Source organism: Phragmites australis, chromosome 7 (genome assembly GCF_958298935.1).
Source record: "Phragmites australis chromosome 7, lpPhrAust1.1, whole genome shotgun sequence".
Taxonomy (NCBI): Eukaryota; Viridiplantae; Streptophyta; class Magnoliopsida; order Poales; family Poaceae; genus Phragmites; species Phragmites australis.
The window spans coordinates 24335764-24354650 of NC_084927.1; the positions used below are offsets into that span (position 1 = coordinate 24335764).

The following is an 18887-nucleotide window of genomic DNA, read 5'->3' on the forward strand; positions in this document are numbered from 1 at the left end:
ATAAACTAGATATTCTTATAATTTGATTAAATGTTAATTAAAATACACAAAATTTGATTTTTTAAAAAAACATGTCTACTATTTTTTGCACGGAGGGAGTATTAACCCGGCCGGGCGTCACAGCTAGCCTTTCCAAGCGCGCGTTTGCACGAGCTCCGGCCGGGCCTGATGGAACATGGCCACTGTGGCGATGAACAGTCATATGAGCGCTCACAAGCGATACACGATCCGATCAACTTTCGCACGGCGCCTGCGCCCAAACCTGGATCCTACTCTTTAGTGGCAATCGCAGGCACGTACGCCTATAGGAAGCCTAGCAAGGCTCGGCTCCGACATCGCCGTGTGACGCTGCCGTTCTCTCTCTCTCTCTCTCTCCAGCAGCGCGCGCAGCGGCATGCATATGCATGCCTGCGACGACGGGCAGCGCGTGCAAGGAGCTAGCATTGTAGCAGCACAGCACGGCTACTGTGAACGGTGACGGGACTGAACTAGCTGCGCGCTCGGTCGTACGCCGATGATGCCATGTGAAACGCGCCAAGGATACATGCCCGCATGCGTGAGTACAGATGCGAGAAAAAGGGCAGGACATGGACATGCATGTTATATCGATCCAGGTAATTAAGTTGTTACTGAGAGATAAACGGTTGAAAATATAATGGATATATCGGCCTATGCATGCCATCGATCGATGATCTCTATTATAGGTTGTCTATGTGTAGAAAAATAATCCTATTGAATTATAGTTGTAATTTTAGTAATTAATGATAACATAGTTAATGAGATTAATATATTTATCAAAAATATATGTTAGTATGTCTTATGGATGTAATATATAAAGAAGTCATTGTAGCTGGGATAAAATTGGACTGAGTTAGAGAAATCTCAGAAGATTTATCTCACCGGATAGTTCGATGCTCTAGGTGTTGAACTCACAGTAGCATATTTGATAAAAGGAAAGAGAGACCTAAAGACCTCATCGGAATGTCCGGTAATTAGCAAGTGTGCTTATCGAAATAATTCTTTCAGAGATCAAAGCATGCCAACATCGGAGTGTTTCTGTCTAGAAGACATAATGAAACAACCCACCGGATAGTCCGGTGATCAGAGAAAGATACACATCAGAGCATTTCTATCAGAGAAAGTTGCAATCGTGGAAGATCGAAGATCAACATATCGGAAGGTTTGGTATATGTGTTGTACACACCAGAGGCTTAACACCGAACTAATTTACACAGAGAGGATGCCAAGTGTTGAAGAACAAAGTTCAAGGCACTGGATATTCCTGTGATAAAATGACGTGTACCGGATGTTTTCATTGTAGCAATTTAAACAGAGTATTGTTAAGTGATTGTTGCCTAGAGAGTGGATCAATGAGTGATCCAACATTGTATCAAGTGGTATGTCGGTAACTTGAAGTCTTGGTGACTCGTTGGCAAACTTGTTGACCCTCCGACTTGGTGTGAAACGGCAACGAGAAGCGTGTATAGGGACACGTAGACCCTTGCCTTGGTGACTCAAGCTTTGAAGTGATCACGGCGATAAAGAACCGGAAGAGAGGTTAGTAGTGAGACCTTGCCTTGGTGGCTTAATAGCTCATCCGGTTGAAAGCCTTATATTTGTGACTTGATGGCTTAAGAGTGGTGATCAGGTGCCGACTGGAAGCATATCCTTTGTAAAGCTCCAACATGAACTAGAGATGACATTCTTGCCATCGATACTACGGGGTAAAAATCCCTTGTGCCGAGTTTGCTCTTGCTATCTTATTTACGTTTTCGCATTTATTTTTTTGTAATTTATCTTTCTACATAGATTACAAACTCTTTTGATTAGTAGAGTAGACTCAATAGATAAATCTAGAACATATTTAGATAAAAATTTATATATATTTATCTTATATAGTTTTTAAAATCGAATAAATTCTAAATATCTTAATTTACTCCTCTCTTATAACGTCACCGATCCGGTAGCATGACTCGTGACCACTCCCGTATATGTGTCCTTAGGAGCAGACAAATTTGTATACTTTTCAGGATTCTGAATCTCGGATACAGACATATACAAGCAGTCGGAGAGAGAAACGTAGTATAGGCCCTAGAAAAGCCCAAGTCTGGTACTCTGGTGTACTGCTTGCTGCCTCTGGCCTCTACCCCAGCCTTGCCGATGCCCCTATGCATGCTAGCAGCTGCATGCATGAGAGAACTGAGACCAGCCCATGTTCATCTCCATAATTAGCCCGTCGACGGATCCCCAGTCCCGGCAGCTGGCTTGTAAAGTGTCCTGTTCACGGAACATGCCTCGACTCTGATTCGTTCAGGCAACTCACTGGACCACCCTCTTGGGTAACCTTAACTTCCTCATAGTACCCTCCTCCCTCCCTACTGCACACCACGTAGCGGCAGGCTTCTGAACTGTCCTCTCCGGTTCCTGCCCCGCCCTCTTATGGCTCTGTCTCCACTCCCCCCGGATGAGTTCACTCCATAGGTTTAATCTTGATTGGAGTAGCGTAATCTGAGTACTATATTGTAAATTTGTAATTGCTGTGCTATCTAGCAAAGTAAGATGCATATATAGAATTATAGATCATGCCTACTGGTCGAATCAACGGTGGAGGCGGTTCATGGATTCGGTGAAGTTAACGCGAATGCGCGATGATCAAAGGCGGTTCGGCTGTCGCTGTTCCAGGAGTGAACCCCCGGATAATCAGTCAGCTTCTGGGTGGCCAGCTAGAGGATAAGGAGAGATCGATGACACATGTACAAGGGGAGACAACAGAGAGTCAGAGACAGAAACCATCAAGTTAACCTGTGTACGCGGTTCAAGCAAGTCCCGGTATAGCTAGATGACTGCCGGATCGATTTCCAGCGCCTTCCCCATAATGGGACATCGCCCATGTCTGGCCTACGTACCCTAGCCAAGTTGGCGTGGTCCTCCCCCTCCCCGTGCGAGCACAGTGCCATGCACATACGCGTCAACAGTTGAGAGGTGAAAGCGCGCGCGCGCAGACAGACGGCACGAGTCGAGACTCGATGAGCAGCCTAGCCTCGCCTAGCTAGGCGCGCTGGCGGTGATCGACCAGAGCAGGAAAGAAAGGCGTGCTGCGAGTTAACCATCATAGGCAAGCGCGCCCCGATCGATTCCCTTCCCTGGCTAGCTCAGCTCATCGATTTTACTGCAAATGTCGTTGTGTGAGAGGGGAGGCAACGTAAACTGTTCTGTTCAGCGTTCAGTTCCCGACAGGGACAGGCCAAACCGAACCCCACATGCAGCCCCACGCGAGCGCCTTCATATCATATCATGGCGCCCGCGCGCCTCGCTCCTCCAGTGGGGAGCTGCCACATTTCATCCAGGATCAGCTCGTCTCTGGGTTCCTGGCCCTTGTACAAGTCCTGAGGCAGGTTAGGTAGCCCATGGACAGGGAGATGGGAAGGGTTCTGGGCTCCTGTATACCGGGCGCGGAGACGGGTAGGGAGGAGGAGGGGCTGGACCTGAGCCTGTCGCTGCAGCCGTCGTCGCCGCCGAGGTTCCAGGCGGTGTTCGCCTGCTGCTACTGCCCCAGGAAATTCCGGAGCTCGCAGGCGCTCGGTGGCCACCAGAACGCGCACAAGCTGCAGCGCAACCTGGCGAGGCGCGGCCGGGAGGCCGCGCCGGCGCCCCCGGAGCCGGCGCCAGTGGTAGCCGACCAATCTAACAAGGCAGCCGGCAGCGAGAGCGCGCCGGCGTTGTGCCCCACGGCGGAGCCGGGCGCCGATGCGTGGGGAGGGGACAGGCGTCACCGTCATCATCTTCATCAGGGCTCAGCAGGTGGTGCGGCGGCCTCGTCCGGTGCAAGCAGGGGTAATGCAGAGGTTGCAGAAGAGATGATTGACCTGTCCCTGAAGCTATGAACCGATGCATGAGCTAGCACTAGCAGCAGCTCCTCTCCTCTTCCATTAGTTTTTGCTTCGTTTTTTCACGTCATTTCTTGTACCATCTATCGTGTTATTCCTTGTCGCAGCTTATGGGCTTATGCATTCATGATTGAGGGATTGTGGTGTTCAGTTCAGGGATCACGCAGGGATTACGTAATTAGTTGCACTCATCAGAAGTTTTTTATGGAACTCTTTGTACTAGTGAATATTCCGTCCTAGAATTGCTTTGAACTTACCTTTCCGGTTCCAGTTAACTGCTAGCTTGTTGCTTTAAGGATTGCTCCATGGCTGTCTCTCACATTTCCTAGTTCTAGTATGGTCAATTCGTATCATAAACCTCATGTGATTCATGTTTAATACCGTTATGTTAAGATAAAAACACATTTTGCTGTGCTTTTCCGGATTATGGTTACCTGAAAAATAATCTAGACAAGCTCCGGTTTTATATGTTCTTGATTCCCCTTAAAAAGAATGTTTTTAGGAATTGTATCGATCCTTGCACGAGAGCCATTACACTTGTTTTTTAGTGCATTTATTGGTTGGTGTTCTTATTGGACACACATAAGTTAGCAGGTTCAGTAGTAGTCACAGCTGATAGCCAGATATATTTATGCATGGTACTTTTGCTCCTGAGCACAAATGAGAAGTGCAAATGTGCAACACCTTCAGACTTCAGGTGAAAAAACTTGTACTGTATCTACAGAATCCCCACAGATTGCCCAGCCATATGTTTCGAGTACCCCGTGTTATATTTTTCAATAAGGAAAAAATAGTTTTGGCCTCTGCATCCCCGTGTTATATGCTAAGAATTTGAGAGAGAAGCTGACAGGAGTACAGGACCACTATGGACGAACAGCACCATCAAGCCATGTACAATCGTTGAGACAGCTGCTGTCTGTAACAAGCTCCACATGATCTAGAGACATCTCAAAAGAGAACTTACACAACCCATTGTCTGTTAGTACTGATCCGTAATAAATGCAGTGCAAAAGACATTTGGCCTTGTTTCATGTGCTACAGAGACCATCTCTTGCACAAGCGACTGACGTTCTTCTATCTCTTCATTAACAAACCTCCACGTCATTAGAAATTCTAAATGGCAACCTTATAGACAGGTGACATCGTCCCTTTGTACGTACTCTTAATCTTTCTTGATGTTCGACCACTAATTAAATTGTAATAAAGAGTTGAGTACAGATATATGTGCTTGAGATGACAACCTGGAAAATTTAGTTAATCGTGTGCTGGAAAATTGCTCTTCAACCAGCTGCTTATGAAATTTTCATGCTTTTTAGTTAATTTTAGAAGTAGATAAAAGTGATCGGAGCTACTTAGCAAGTACTAAATAAGTTCTGATGTCTTGGTTATTCACAGCCTCTGAGAGATGTAACTAATTTGATAATTTGCATATTTTTTTAACTATATATTTCACTACGTAAAAAATAAACAAAAAGACACAAAATTAATGACGAGTTATAAGAACTTGTCACTAAAGAAACTTTAGTGACGGATCTTTCTACGACCCATCACTTATGTAGCTTAGGGTCGGGTGACCATATCAGTGATGGGTAAAAATTATTAACCATTATTTATGATCTACACATAAGTGACGGGTAACTCCATAACCCATCACTGATATGTTTCTCCCCAACACCTGAGATATGCATGTCAGTGACTATTATGATCTGTCTCTAATACATGTCACTAATGACCTATCATTAGTGACGCAGTCGGGGTGACGAGTGTGTTACTCATCACTAATGACGGTTACCATCCGTCACTGATATGCTTTTTTTTATACAGTGTTTGTCAGTATCTAGTATCAAAAGTATTTTATGACGATGAAAACAATTATATTTTTAATAATGTACCCAGTGCTTCTCCAACTCCAACTCCATCAAAGATGAGAGCCTCTCTTTTCCCCTACTATAGTTCAGAGCGGCGACTGGGCAGTTTCAGATTAATCATAAACTTGTTTTAGCGTAACTTTATCGTTCTGCTTTGATTTAGACAATTTTCACAGTCTCGTGTTCGTAGAAACGAATACTATCATTTAGTATCATTTTTATAGATGTTACCTATTGTTTGGTGTACTATTCTTAGTTAGATTTGTTGTTTGTTTTTCTGGTGTGTATTGAGAGCAGACGAGGAGCAGTTCGTGAATCTCCAGGACCAAATTTTTGAAGAGTCTAAATAGCAAGTTTGAAAAGGTAAGTGTCTTTGAACATTCTGATCCTTATTTTTCAAATGCGTTCTTTATTTCAAATATGCATGCTATTAATTCTGAATCCCATTTACTTACAGTACCATGTTCCATATATCCTTTGTCGCTGTAGTTATCAGTAGTGATTATGTTGGGTAGCTTATGCTTAGCCTTGCATAAGGGTATAGTTGGGTTGTTGGTTAAACATGACTAAATGGTCTATACAACTATGAGTTAGGAATACTGGTAATTATTGTAACAGCATGGAACATAGGAATGCTGAGCAGAAGATTGGATGATGATGGTGGGAATGCACAGGTGCGTGGAAGCACTATAGTTAGTGTTAGTGTCTGCTCAGTATCGTAAGGACCGGTTCATAAAACGGGTAACTCCAATCAACAGTTCAACCACGAGGTTCATTTGGGTACGATATGACAAATTAATTAGCAGATCCTCAATATAATATAAACTAATGGTGTTGTAGGAAGGAAAGAGTGATTCTTTCTGGAGCTACAAGGCGTAAGAGGGGGCTTCTAGGTGGTGCGATGCTACTTTGATGGTGATGAAACCTCAGCGGGCTTATTCTTGTTGGGAGTATGTTTTGTAATTGTCTTATAGTGAAACCTAGCCACACACCTTAGAAGTGCGTAAATGCTGCACGAGCATACGAGAATCACAACTTGTGCGTAAAGTTGGACGACCTATGTAAAGTGTAAACTGATATATTAGCCATGCTCGCGATTAAGAGTGGCGTGATCCCCTCGCATGATTAGTTGGTTTTGGTTTTTGTTTTAGTTTGGTTGATGATTTTACCTGTGATGAATAGCAGTTGGATGGTTTGTTACCTGTGATGTATAGCAGTTAGATGATTGGTTACCTATGATGGGTAATAGTAGATGGTTCTGGATTACCTGCTTTTTAAAACAATAAAATAACCTTGTTAAAAAATATATTTATCAAATATTAGGTTAAGGAATTTCAAGGTTAGATAAATTCTTGTTCCTTTTTCTCTATATCATAAAAAATTCTCCATGGACAATCTCATCTCATGTCCTTTTGATCCAACCCATCGTGCAATACCTTTCCTCATTGTTTTTCTCTCTATTCTATGGCTCTGATTCCTCTCTAATCTTTTTGTCTACATTTGGCCGGCCAACTAAGCTCGAGTAAGTACACAATCAAAACATTTTGACATCCATCAAGTAAGCAAAACCGGTGGCTGCTCCATACTCTTTCAATTTTCCAGCAATTCAGAGTAGAAACTGCCGCTCTAATGGCCCTAATGGCCATTGAAGCCGTCCCCGCCTTCTCCTTCTGAAGATGCCCCACTATGAACCCAAGCCACCAGTGTCGATTCCCTTCTCCTATCTCTCTCCATATGGCCGTCACATCACCCATTTAGCTTACGTGCAGTGCCCAGTCAGTGCCATCTCTCATCCTCATCTTGTCATGCAGTTTCGGTGTTCAAGACGATCTCAATGTAAATCTTGATAATGCAAAAGTTGTAGATCTTTTCGAGTACTACAAGATAGAGTCAAACAGTGTTCAAATTAGAGTTCGGACAATGGAGAGATTGTCCTCGAGCCTGAGCTGCCTGTTTCATCTTTCACCCGTTCATTTCGTGTTCCACCTCCGACCGTTTCCTCTCTCCACTTTCTAGTCAGCCACACCTAACCCTATAAATAGGAGTTTAACACTCTCACCTGCCCATTCCCATTCCCCAAAAACCATAGCGATAACTGTTGTCCTGCCCGAGCTCCGTTCGTCATCGTGGATAGCCATATCGTCGTCGGTTGACATCCGCGCTCTTAGCGATCCGTCTAGCTAAATAGCTTGATCTTTTGCCATAGGTTATCCCATAGGTTATCCCCCACCGTGTCATAAGACAGTTTGTTCAGAAGAGTACAGATGACACTGAGATCTACATCGTCGTCTGTGCTGCTCTACGTCTGCTCGCGTCCAGAGCGCGAACCAAAGAATTCATCAGCGTTCCCCGTGATTCAGCGAAGATACATGTCCTATCATCTCTTCTACCATAGGAAGGCATGCTCGGATCGGCAGCTATGCAATGGGAACACGAGCCAAACCTTCAACACCGCAGTTGTCGCCGATGCTATCATTCGGCACCCTAGCGACCACCTCCCCGACTATCGGGGTAAGGTGAGGACCAGCTCTTTCCCCTTCTCCTTTCCCTTGTGCTGTTGCCCCATGTGATCCCTATCCTCATAGATTCATCGTCGCGCCGTCATGGTTTTCGCCGTCGCGGACAGACGCATCTTCGCAAATGACATCGGCGTTCCTCAGCTGATAAAAGGCCAAGATCGCCAATTAGATGCATTGGCGATTCCCCAAGAGTTTTTTAGAGCACCAGCTGCTGCGGACCACGGTTCCGTGGTTGACACCTAAGCCTGCGGCTGCGCTTCGGGTGATGGATTTTGCTCGGTTTTCCGGGGGATTATTTTGATACGGATTTGGGGTGCAGATCTGACTGACGCCGGCGGTGGCGGTGGCTGGAGTCTGGGGTGAGGCTTTGCGGCGATGCAGAGGCAGGGGCGGCACCTGGAGCGGTCGGGCTTGAAACGAGCGCTTGACCCGGGCGGTGGTGGCGGCGACGACGAGCGTGCGCCGAAGCGGCCGCGCGTCCCCGTCCTCGCGAGGTGAGTGTCTGGAACCTGAGTGATGGAGTGTTATGGAGTGGTTGGTTCTGTTTTGTGGATGTGCAGGTTGCTGCTCAGTGATTGGGTTGGTCATTCTGTTTGGGAAGAGTGTTTCAAACTAGCTTGTACTACTTACTACTTAGTAGCTTCAGTTAGGAGGAACCGTCGATTCGTAAATGGTAAACTTGAAAGTCAAATGGATCGCTAATGCGGTACAAGTTCTGTGAATCAGATTCACATGAAGGGCTAGTTAATTAGATGGTAGTTTCCTTCCAAAAATTAAGAATGGACCAAGAACATAGTTCGTGTGAGAGAAGCGAGAGCAGGTCTTGGAGCAATCATTTTAGATGATGAAAGTGCTTAAAAGGATGTGTAAGAGTTCAGTACTGTAGTTTCGTTCACATAGAATCTGTGCCTTTGGATGGAATTGTGTAAGAGCAGTATCCACACCCATTCAAGCATCTATAAATTTGTACACTCAAACTAGACATACATTTAATGAGGACCTAAACCATTATTGTTTTCCCTTTTAAGTAATATATCTATGAATTAGCATTTGCTCTCCAAATGCCAACAAGGTGTCGCCTATTGTTATGTGAAGTTCTGAACTCTGAATGGTGTTCTTAATAGACAATCGCCGGTTCACTTGTAGTTCATATGAGTCAGGATGTCCAATTTCTCGGACCATATGAAATTAGTGAAATATGTCTCAGCTTAGAATTTAGACTCGGTAATCTATAGTGCAACAAATACATGCAAATCAAAGATGCTGATGGTTGTTTCAGTTGGGTTATATGTGCTCCCTTTGTTTCGTTGTGTGCTACTGTGATGAAACATTGAGGTTTTGTCTCTACCGTTCTTTAATCAGTTTCCTGATTATTGCAGTGTCATTGTTGAAGCCCTCAAGGTGGACAGCCTGCAGAAGCTTTGCTCATCACTGGAGCCTATCCTCCGCAGAGTTGTGAGTTCAAGCCCTTGCACAACTTTTGATATAACCTTCTGGCTGCTTTTCTGATCCGTAGCCACCCATTTTTGCTGTGTAGGTGAGTGAAGAAGTAGAGCGTGCTTTAGTCAAGTTGGGTCCTACAGGTCCTGCTAGGATCCAAGGAAGGTATGTGATCATGGAACTTAATTTTTACAGTTTTTTCTATAGTTTTACCTGGATCTGCCACATTAAGTTATGGACTTTGTATACCAAATAAAAACAGGAGCTCTCCCAAACGAATTGAAGGCCCTGATGGTAGAAATCTCCAGCTTCATTTTAGGACTAGGTTATCCCTCCCAATCTTTACTGGAGGGAAAGTAGAAGGCGAGCAGGGAGCAGCGATACATGTTGTGCTGCTGGATGCAGACACTGGACATGTCATTACTTCAGGACCTGTGTCCTTTGCAAAATTGGATATTCTAGTGCTTGAGGGTGATTTGAATAAAGAGGAAGATGAGGGTTGGACTGAAGAGGACTTTGAGAGTCACATTGTTAAAGAACGTGAAGGGAAGAGACCTCTTTTAACTGGTGACCTCCAGGTGACTCTTAAAGGTGTTGGGACCATAGGAGAACTTATCTTCACTGACAATTCCAGCTGGATAAGAAGCCGGAAATTTAGACTTGGATTGAGAGTCTCTTCAGGGTTCTGTGAAGGAATTCGAATTACGGGGGCAAAAACAGAGGCTTTTACTGTTAAAGATCACAGAGGAGAATGTATGTTTTTTAGTGTGCTGTCATTGTTAAATGATCTAACATATAGTTTTTAACATGATTATGTTACCTGGCTCTTTTTCTAGTGTACAAGAAGCACTATCCTCCTGCACTAAAGGATGATGTATGGAGATTAGAAAAGATTGGAAAGGATGGTTCGTTCCATAAGAGGTTAAACTCAAGTGGAATCTATACAGCTGAACACTTTCTTAACTTCTTGTTAGAGACCAACAAAAGTTAAGAAGTGTAAGTTATACTATGTCTATTAAGCTTATGGTTCATCTACTTGGTTGATTCGTAACCAATACTGATTCTGTTTTTTCCTTTGGCTCCTTTGGCAGATTCTTGGCAGTAACATGTCAAATTGGATGTGGGAAACTCTTGTTGAGCTTGCGAAGACATGTGTTTTGAGAGGCAAGCATTATATATATTATTCGAGTGACGCAAGAAGTGTTGGTGCCATATTCAACAACATATATGAGTTCACTGGTTTGATTGCTGATGATCAGTTCATTTCAGCTGAAAATCTCATTGAGAACCAGAGGGTTAGTGTCTTTTGAATTCCCTTTTTAACTAAATTAGCTGCATTGAGATGCTTATTACAAATAAGCAATGCCACTAAGAAGCATTTCAATGATCACAGCATAGCACACACATGCGTATGTATATCTGATAGAGACCTTTACCTATTCTTTTTTTGAAAGCCACCTTTACTTATTCTTGAAACTTAAGTACTTTAGTGGTTTTCCTGTAGATGCTCAGTTTCACCATATCCTTAGTTTGAACAGATAATAGTAACTAGTATAGCGCCCATGCCTCTGCTACAGGTTTCTTGAATTATGTCTACTAACCTTTCAACAATTTTAGATTATTTATAATTTGTAAATGGTGCCATAGAAATGAGCCTTTTCTAAAAGAAAACATGTGTTTTAACAAACTTCCACCATTTCAGTTAGGAAATGTCTAACCAAAGCATCTATTCTATTATGATTGCTTTTGATAATACACTAATTGAGTTCGATAGGATTGTCAATTTGTCATAGTTTTATAGGTGACATGACATACTATGAATGCTGCATTAATAGTCAGTCCTAGTGAAACTAAGGATCAGGGGCGGATCTAGGACCTGTGCTGGGGATGCTGCAGCATGGATCCAGCCCATGTAACACAAGGAGCCTAGCAACTCAGTATCAGCCCAGCATCGGCCTAGTCAGTCCAGCACTAACCTAATAGTCCACCTAGCGTCAGCACCAGCCTAGCAGCCCCCCTCTGTGTCTCTTCCTAGCTCCGCCACTGCTAAGGATGGTTGGGCACTTGGGCTGTCATCATTCTTGCTTGGGAAAAAAAGATATTCTCTTTCTTAAGATATATCTTTCACAGATGCTCTCATGAAAATCTGGTGTATGGCATGCCAATAAATAAATAAGTAAAGAGTAAAGTGCATGGCCGGTCCTTAAACTTGTGCGGATGTGTCATCCATGTCCCCAAACTCCAAAATTGCAGATCCATACCGCTAAACTTGTTAAAGCGTGTCATCGCAGTTCCAAAACATTTATGTGGCATGTTGACTGTGTGCCAGTGTGGCTCTTACCTCTGTTTCTCTCCTTCCCCGCCGCTGCTACAGGCCATGGCAACCGTGCTGCTCCGCACCGCCCCTCTCGTCGCATAGGAGCAGCACCGCCCTTCTTGCACGACCACATGGGCCTGCCTCTCGTAGTATTGCAATAAGAAACAAAAAGAAATGTGTAGTATTGCGATAAGGTATAACAATAGAAGTGTAGTTTTGAGATGTTGAGTTTTTTTAAAACTGTAGTTTTGCGATATAGAATGTCAATATAAGTGTAATTTTGTGAAATTGATTTTTGAAAGTGCAGTTTTGCAATAGTTTTTCCAACCTTATTGTTGTTTTCTGAAATTAACTCATAAAATAAATATAAAACCGTTTGTTGCAAAAGTCACAAGCTCACATTACTTGATTACAGGTGTTTGCCGATACATTGGTGAAGCAAGCATATGATGATTGGATCAATGTTATAGAATATGATGGCAAGGCACTATTGAGATTCAAGCAGAAAAAGAAATCTGTTACAACTGGAAGTGAAACAGCAAAAGCTTCGTCGAGCAACCCTGCATCATATGGTTTAGCACACTCGCATAAACAATTGGCACGAGGACCTGTAAACACTGAGCAATCTTCCCTGAGCAATATGAGTGAAGGTATCTGGATTTTGACTCTTTTAGCTTAACATTCATTTTCTTTATGTTTCATGTGCACTCTTTGTTTTAACCATCCTTCTTGAGCAGTCATTATTTTTTGAAAAAAAAAGAAGAACTTGCCCATTCCTGTGACCTGAACTGCATGATTTTGGTTTCCGTTTGCCTACCATCTACCCATTTTGATCTAAGAGGTTTCCTTCAGTTTCTCTTCAAAATGACACTTTTTTGGTGGATCTTAATAATAATAATACAAAACATGGACTTTTGTGAGTTGAATAACATTGTCAATCGTTCAGTTTGATTTCATGGATGCAATTTTTTATAATGGTTACTTTAACTTAGTTCTTAGAAAAAAACATTGTTTACTTGCTGCGTTGGCATAATCATCTATTTTAAACAATAATTCTGCATTTATGTGTTCACTTAGCAATTTCTTTATTCATTTAGTATTAGTCGCTAACTAGTAGTACTGGCATGTATTTATAAGCTTATTTTCTCTGTTCAGCAGATGGAACTAGGATCGCATCTATCGGGAACCAGGTAGATATCGCACCGAGTATTACCATGCAATATGACATGAGTTCATTGACCCCTGAAGGCCAGTTCAGTGGTTCTTCCATCGAGACTCAAGCTTCAAGAAGCTCCAGCCTGCTAGCATTGCGACCTACACTTCAGCAGCAGCAGCAGCAAAACTTTGAATTCTCTAAACTTGGTCAGTCTGCGCAACCATCAGCTCTCTACCCTTTTGATGACTTGTCCCAGTTGCAGGAGAACCGTGGCGGCGTTGATGACTACTTGATGGAGGAGATGAGGGTGAGGAGCCACGAGGTACTAGAGAATGACGAGATGCAACAAATGCTGCGCATTTTGAGCATGGGCGGGGCATCAACCAAATGTAGATGGCTTTCCTTCCTACATGCCGTCTCCTGCCCCCGCCTTCAACTGAGGATGACCGGGCTCGCCCATCCGGTAAAGCTGTTGTCGGGTGGCTTAAGATCAAGGCCGCTATGCGGTGGGGCATCTTTGTCAGGAGGAAGGCGGCCGAGAGAAGAGCTCAGCTTGTTGAGCTGGAAGACTAGCGGGTGCAGGGCTGGGTGTTCAGCTGCGGAGGGCTAGCAGATACTGCATTGTTGTAACACGCTTCCCTTGTACACGATAACTCCATTGATACTTGTATACAAATGACTATTTAGGAGGACAATCAAGATCTCGAGCTTTTACTAATGAACTCACGTTGATTGTATGGGGCTGTTTGGTTGGATGCATAAGCACCAACAACCAAGTCTGCCGTGTGCAACCCGGAGTTTTTGGTGGGCCTGCACAGCCTGGTCAGCCAGGCCCGGGGAATGCAAATTGGACCCTGCGACCTGGCCTGTTGGGCACGCCATTTTTGGGTTGTCAATTGAGGTTCAAGTTGTGCAGCTTCCTCGTAGAACCCTAGCTAGATGATGCGATAGGGTTATCTCTTCCTCTCATTTAAGTTGCCTTAGTCCTGAGCTCTTCCTCTTGCTCTCACCATCTATCTCTCTCCTCCACTCGTGGCGTGAGATCCTGCCCTTCTCGGACCGATGCTCCTTCGTCTGGTGGTTGTCTAAGGGAGATTGTGGTCCGGTGGTCGTCGGAGGGGATTTGTCCATCTGGGACTCGTCCACGAGAGCTCATGGTTTGGTGCTCGGGATATCTCTGTCCCGGGCTTGTCCTCTTCAGGAGGTGGTAGATTTGGACAACTAGTGACCTCATCCTCTCCCTCTTCTTCTCCTCTTGCTCATATTCTGAGCGTGTGTTCCTTTTTTTATTCCGCGGTCTTGTTCTTTTGTTTGGTGCCTTCCTGTGCATTAGTGAAATTAATGGGAAATTGGATGCATTTGTGCTAACTTCTGAGCTTTAGGTCATGGTCAGGTCCATGATGCTTTTCTGAAATGCACATGAATCTAATCAGCACGTATGAATGGCAAATGATGTTGTATTGGCATTGGGAGGCGTATACTTTGGCTGTCGCAGCTGTCCTATTGTTTATGCTTCTATTTGGACTAATTTGAACATAGTTCATAATCTATGATGTTTCTGTTATTGGCAGTAGCAGGTGCATCCTTTGTGTATCACAGCCGTGCTATTGTTTATGTTTCTATTTGCAATGATCTAAGCATAGTTCATGGTCTATGATACTTCTGTTATTGCCAGTAGGAGGTGCATCCTTTGGGTGTCACAGCCATTCTATCGTTTATGTTTCTATTTGCAATAATCTAAGCATAGTTCATGTCTATGATGCTTATGTTTTTGGCAGTGGGAGGCGTATCCTTTGGGTGTCGCAGCTGTGCTATTGTTGCACTCATCTTGTATCAGTTTGAACTAGCACAGTAGCATCACCATCACACCAATCCAACCAAACTAATCAATGTCCTTTCAATTTGGCTATAGAAATGGATCTTGCTACTTGCTAGCATCGTTTGGTTCTAACAGGTGCCAGTCTTGTTGCTGTAGTTGTTGCTTGGTTGCACATGAGGTTTAGAAGGCAGTTGTACGCACGCTGTCATCTTGCTTATGGACCCCTGTTTGAGAAGGACCGTGAAAGGCAGCCAATCTATGTTTCATCTATGAGTCAAACAATGTGCAGTGTGTAGTCATTGTCATTTCGATTTATATATCTTTTGTGGTTGTTACACTTACAACTACATACTTTGTCTGAACCATATATGATAAGACTTGCTTGACAAAAATAGAATCACAAAAGTGAAAGAATCCGCATTGCTCAAGTTTATTCATGCATACCCTTTTCGTAGGATCAAAGCTAAAAATAATGAAACATTAGAATAATATGAACAGTGCATGACAGTTGAATCAACCTGCTGATTCATGAGACAACCACAAGAGATCAGACTTTCACAAGTCAGGCAAACTAACTACCATTGCATCATTCTAATAACACATATACCACAATCCGTGAGTTCCACCTTGCTTAGTATTTACACCAAACATGTGTTCCTTGTCACCTTTACTGCCACTTCAACCTACTTCAACTAAACATAGCCCCCCTAAGTTGCTTAACATGAAGGCAAAACATGACAATTGTTCAAATATATAATCTAAGTCATATCCAAAAGCATTTCTATTCCACACCAGCATAGACTTCTTCGAGACATCCCCTTCACTTCTTATTGACCAACAACAAGGCACAACACCACAATCTATGCCTTCTTCATGTCCTCCACATTGACTACCATCCTTCTTTCATACCTCTAGCAGATAGTCTTTGCCATCTCCTTCATCCTCCTCGTCCTTCTCCCTCAGTTGCGATTCCTTTTCCTCAAGTTCTTTGTTCCTCATTGCTACAACGATGTGAAGGTTTACATCAGCTTTGTATTTAGCATGTCAAAACTTGTCGATGATGTCCCAAAGGTGCCCAATGGTCCTCTGCACTTGTTTATCCCATTCCTCATCGGTCCATTGAAAAAAAAGTTGCACTGATCTTCATCTTCCTACAAGAAATAACATAAAACAAATGATCGAACTAGTAACAGCACAAAAGAATCAACTAGCAATGAGAATGTATAGGCATTACCTCAAGAGGGCATCCTAAGAAATGACGATTGGTGTGAATCCCTTCCTAGCACACTTTCCTTCGTGGGTGCATCTCATGGGTGGCACCACAACCCTATGGACTGATGGAATCTGGCTACACAAGCACCAACCCAAACCTATCAATGTAATAGGTAAGAGGGTGCCCACCAGACGGGCCCCACATTACCAAGTGTCAGCCGGTGAACAGACATCCTCAAGACCACAGCCTTACCTTGTGACCAAGATAGGGTTCTTGTGACCAATCCCCTGGTCGTAGAGCAAAACCCTGTGACCAGTCCCTACTAGTCGCATGGTATGTACTCACATAACCAGTCGAATCATATTTAATGTCACCCACTCAAGTGTTTTCCTTCCCCATGCACTCCCTTTTGGCAAGCAAGATCGTGGGTAGGTGTGGTGGCGCAGTGACCCATCCTGTAGCATTTAATGCTATGGAATGGCTTCGCAGGCGAGTGACGGCATTTGGTGGATGGAACAAGGCGTGCAAGACGATCAAAGTAGGACGGGCACGCCTATCCGTCATCATGATGAGCTGGGAGTAGTTGGCTTCTCTAGGTGTAGGTAGGTCTGCTACAGAGTTTGGCACGGTCCGTTTGTATGGACACCTTCTCTCCTGTTATATAAAGAGGGGAGGACCCAGCTTGTAGGAGATTGAAACCACATTCTGTAACAAGTTCATCCAATCTATAATAAAATACACATGACGTAGTGCTATTATCCCACGAGAGGCATGAACCTAGATAAAATCTCCGTGTTCTTGAGTCCATTAGATCCAACCCCAAGAAATGTTGATCAATGCGCCCATCAACCGGTATACCCCAGATTCATTGTCAGAGATTATCCCCCAACAGTTGGCGCACCAAGTAGGTACGAGTTTTTTTTTTTCAGATTTGGAGAATACGTTTGGGCTACCCATGTCCGGATCCATGATAGCCACAGAGTCCAGTTTTGAGGACCTCAGCCATCGTGAGGTTTTCGTCATGGGGTACGACCCAGATGAGCTCAGTGTGCTCCAAGCATGGGTCACCAAGATGTAGTCAGAGGATTTTGAGACTGACGTGAATTTTGCATGGTGACCCATGCAGTCAGGAGTGACAAAGACGCTCGTGTCGCTGGAACCGGAGGTGAGCCCCAGGCCGTACATGGAGGTGGTCATATATTGCCCCAGCAACTGCAATGCAACTTGGAGGAGCGCCTGCCCTAGGTTTAGACCTTGGCGGTGTTGTCTTGAAGGTCATCGTGCTGCATGCGAAACACAAGCATCGGGGGTTCCCCCCTCACGATGTCTCACCGCTCTGTGGTCAGCGGCTCAACTATGAGGCCATGACCCCCGTTCAAAACTTGCAGACTGCGCGAGTACTTCTTAGCCACCTGCCAATGGTGGTACTAGAGAGTTCACCGGTAGATCCATGGTTGTGCGATCTCGCCCTCTTGGTGGAGACCGCCTGACACCAGATCGTGGTAGACACTACCCCATCCACCACAAGGAGTGGTTGACAGGGTTCGCAGTGGACTCCACAGCTGGAGGGAACCCGTGCTCCCTCAGTAACAGGGAGTACGAGGAGACCCCCACCATGTCGGGACAGTCCATCCGCAGGCCTGCATGACTCACTTCGCCATCGCAACCTCCACGATGTAATCCGAGGCCAGAGGGCTACCCAAAAATAGGAGGACCATGCCCAGCTAGATCAGGAAAGGGCAAGCAGCCATGTCACTTGCCTTCCCCTCATGAGGAGACGTCGGACTCCTTTGTCCCCTCGCCAGGGTCGCAAGACCGTTCGGCTCTCTCCCTGGTCGTGTGAAGCTGCCCATCAACGAGCGCCTCCCTATTACAGGATGGGGTGTGACGCTTTCTCTGCTCGATTGCAAGATGTGCGCTGGCTGGACAAGTTCCGGGTGGTCCTAGCTGAAAAATATGATGGTTTAACCAACCCTGATGAGTTCATGTAGATCTACACCACCATGGTGCAAGTCGTGGGAGGCGCTGGGAAGGTCATGGTGAACTATTTCCTGACCACCTTGACCGTTTCACCTCGGTCATGGCTCATGAACCTCCCCCGCGGGTCAGTTCATTGATGGAAAGATTTATGCTACTAGTTCATCGCTAACTTCCAGGGAACACGCGCTCAACAAGGGGTCAAGGATGACCTGTACCGGATCAGGCAGTGACAAGGCGAGTCACTGCAAGATTACATTCGATGTTTCACCGAATGCTGGAATACCATTCCAAGGATCACAAGCGAGTCCGTGGTCATCGCGTTCCGAAGGGGGGGTCAGAGACCAAATGATGGTCGAAAGCTGGCCACCAAGGAGGTCTGATGCACTACTGAGCTCTTTGAGCTTGTGGACAAGCGCGTGCAGAATGCTAAGGCCCGAGAGCATTAGAACGGTGTGAAGCAGTTGCTGACCCCTGGGTAGTCCGCCTCTTCCAAATTGACCGGTTGGAAGGAGAAAAAGAAGAACAAGCATAAGGCTAGGCCACTCGACATCATGGCGGTCGTGCAGACGACCAACCATGCCAATGCTTTGAGAAGATGGACGGCAAGAAGGGCAGAGGCTATTGCCCAATCTACTGCATTGACGCATACGACCTGACCGAATGCAAGGTTGTGCGAGGCATCATCGAC

At 44.8% G+C, this 18887-nt stretch overlaps 1 protein-coding gene and 1 pseudogene across 1 annotated transcript; both read left to right on the forward strand.

The window, feature by feature from the left end:
* The first annotated feature begins 3333 nt into the window (after positions 1 to 3333).
* LOC133923515 (zinc finger protein 1-like) lies at positions 3334 to 4021 on the forward strand. The gene has a single exon (XM_062368800.1). The coding sequence runs from the start codon at positions 3408 to 3410 to the stop codon at positions 3882 to 3884; it is 477 nt and encodes a 158-aa protein (XP_062224784.1). The 5' UTR covers positions 3334 to 3407; the 3' UTR covers positions 3885 to 4021.
* Positions 4022 to 8010: 3989 nt separating this feature from the next.
* Positions 8011 to 13924, forward strand: LOC133924290 (calmodulin-binding protein 60 D-like; annotated as a pseudogene).
* The last annotated feature ends 4963 nt before the right edge of the window (positions 13925 to 18887 follow it).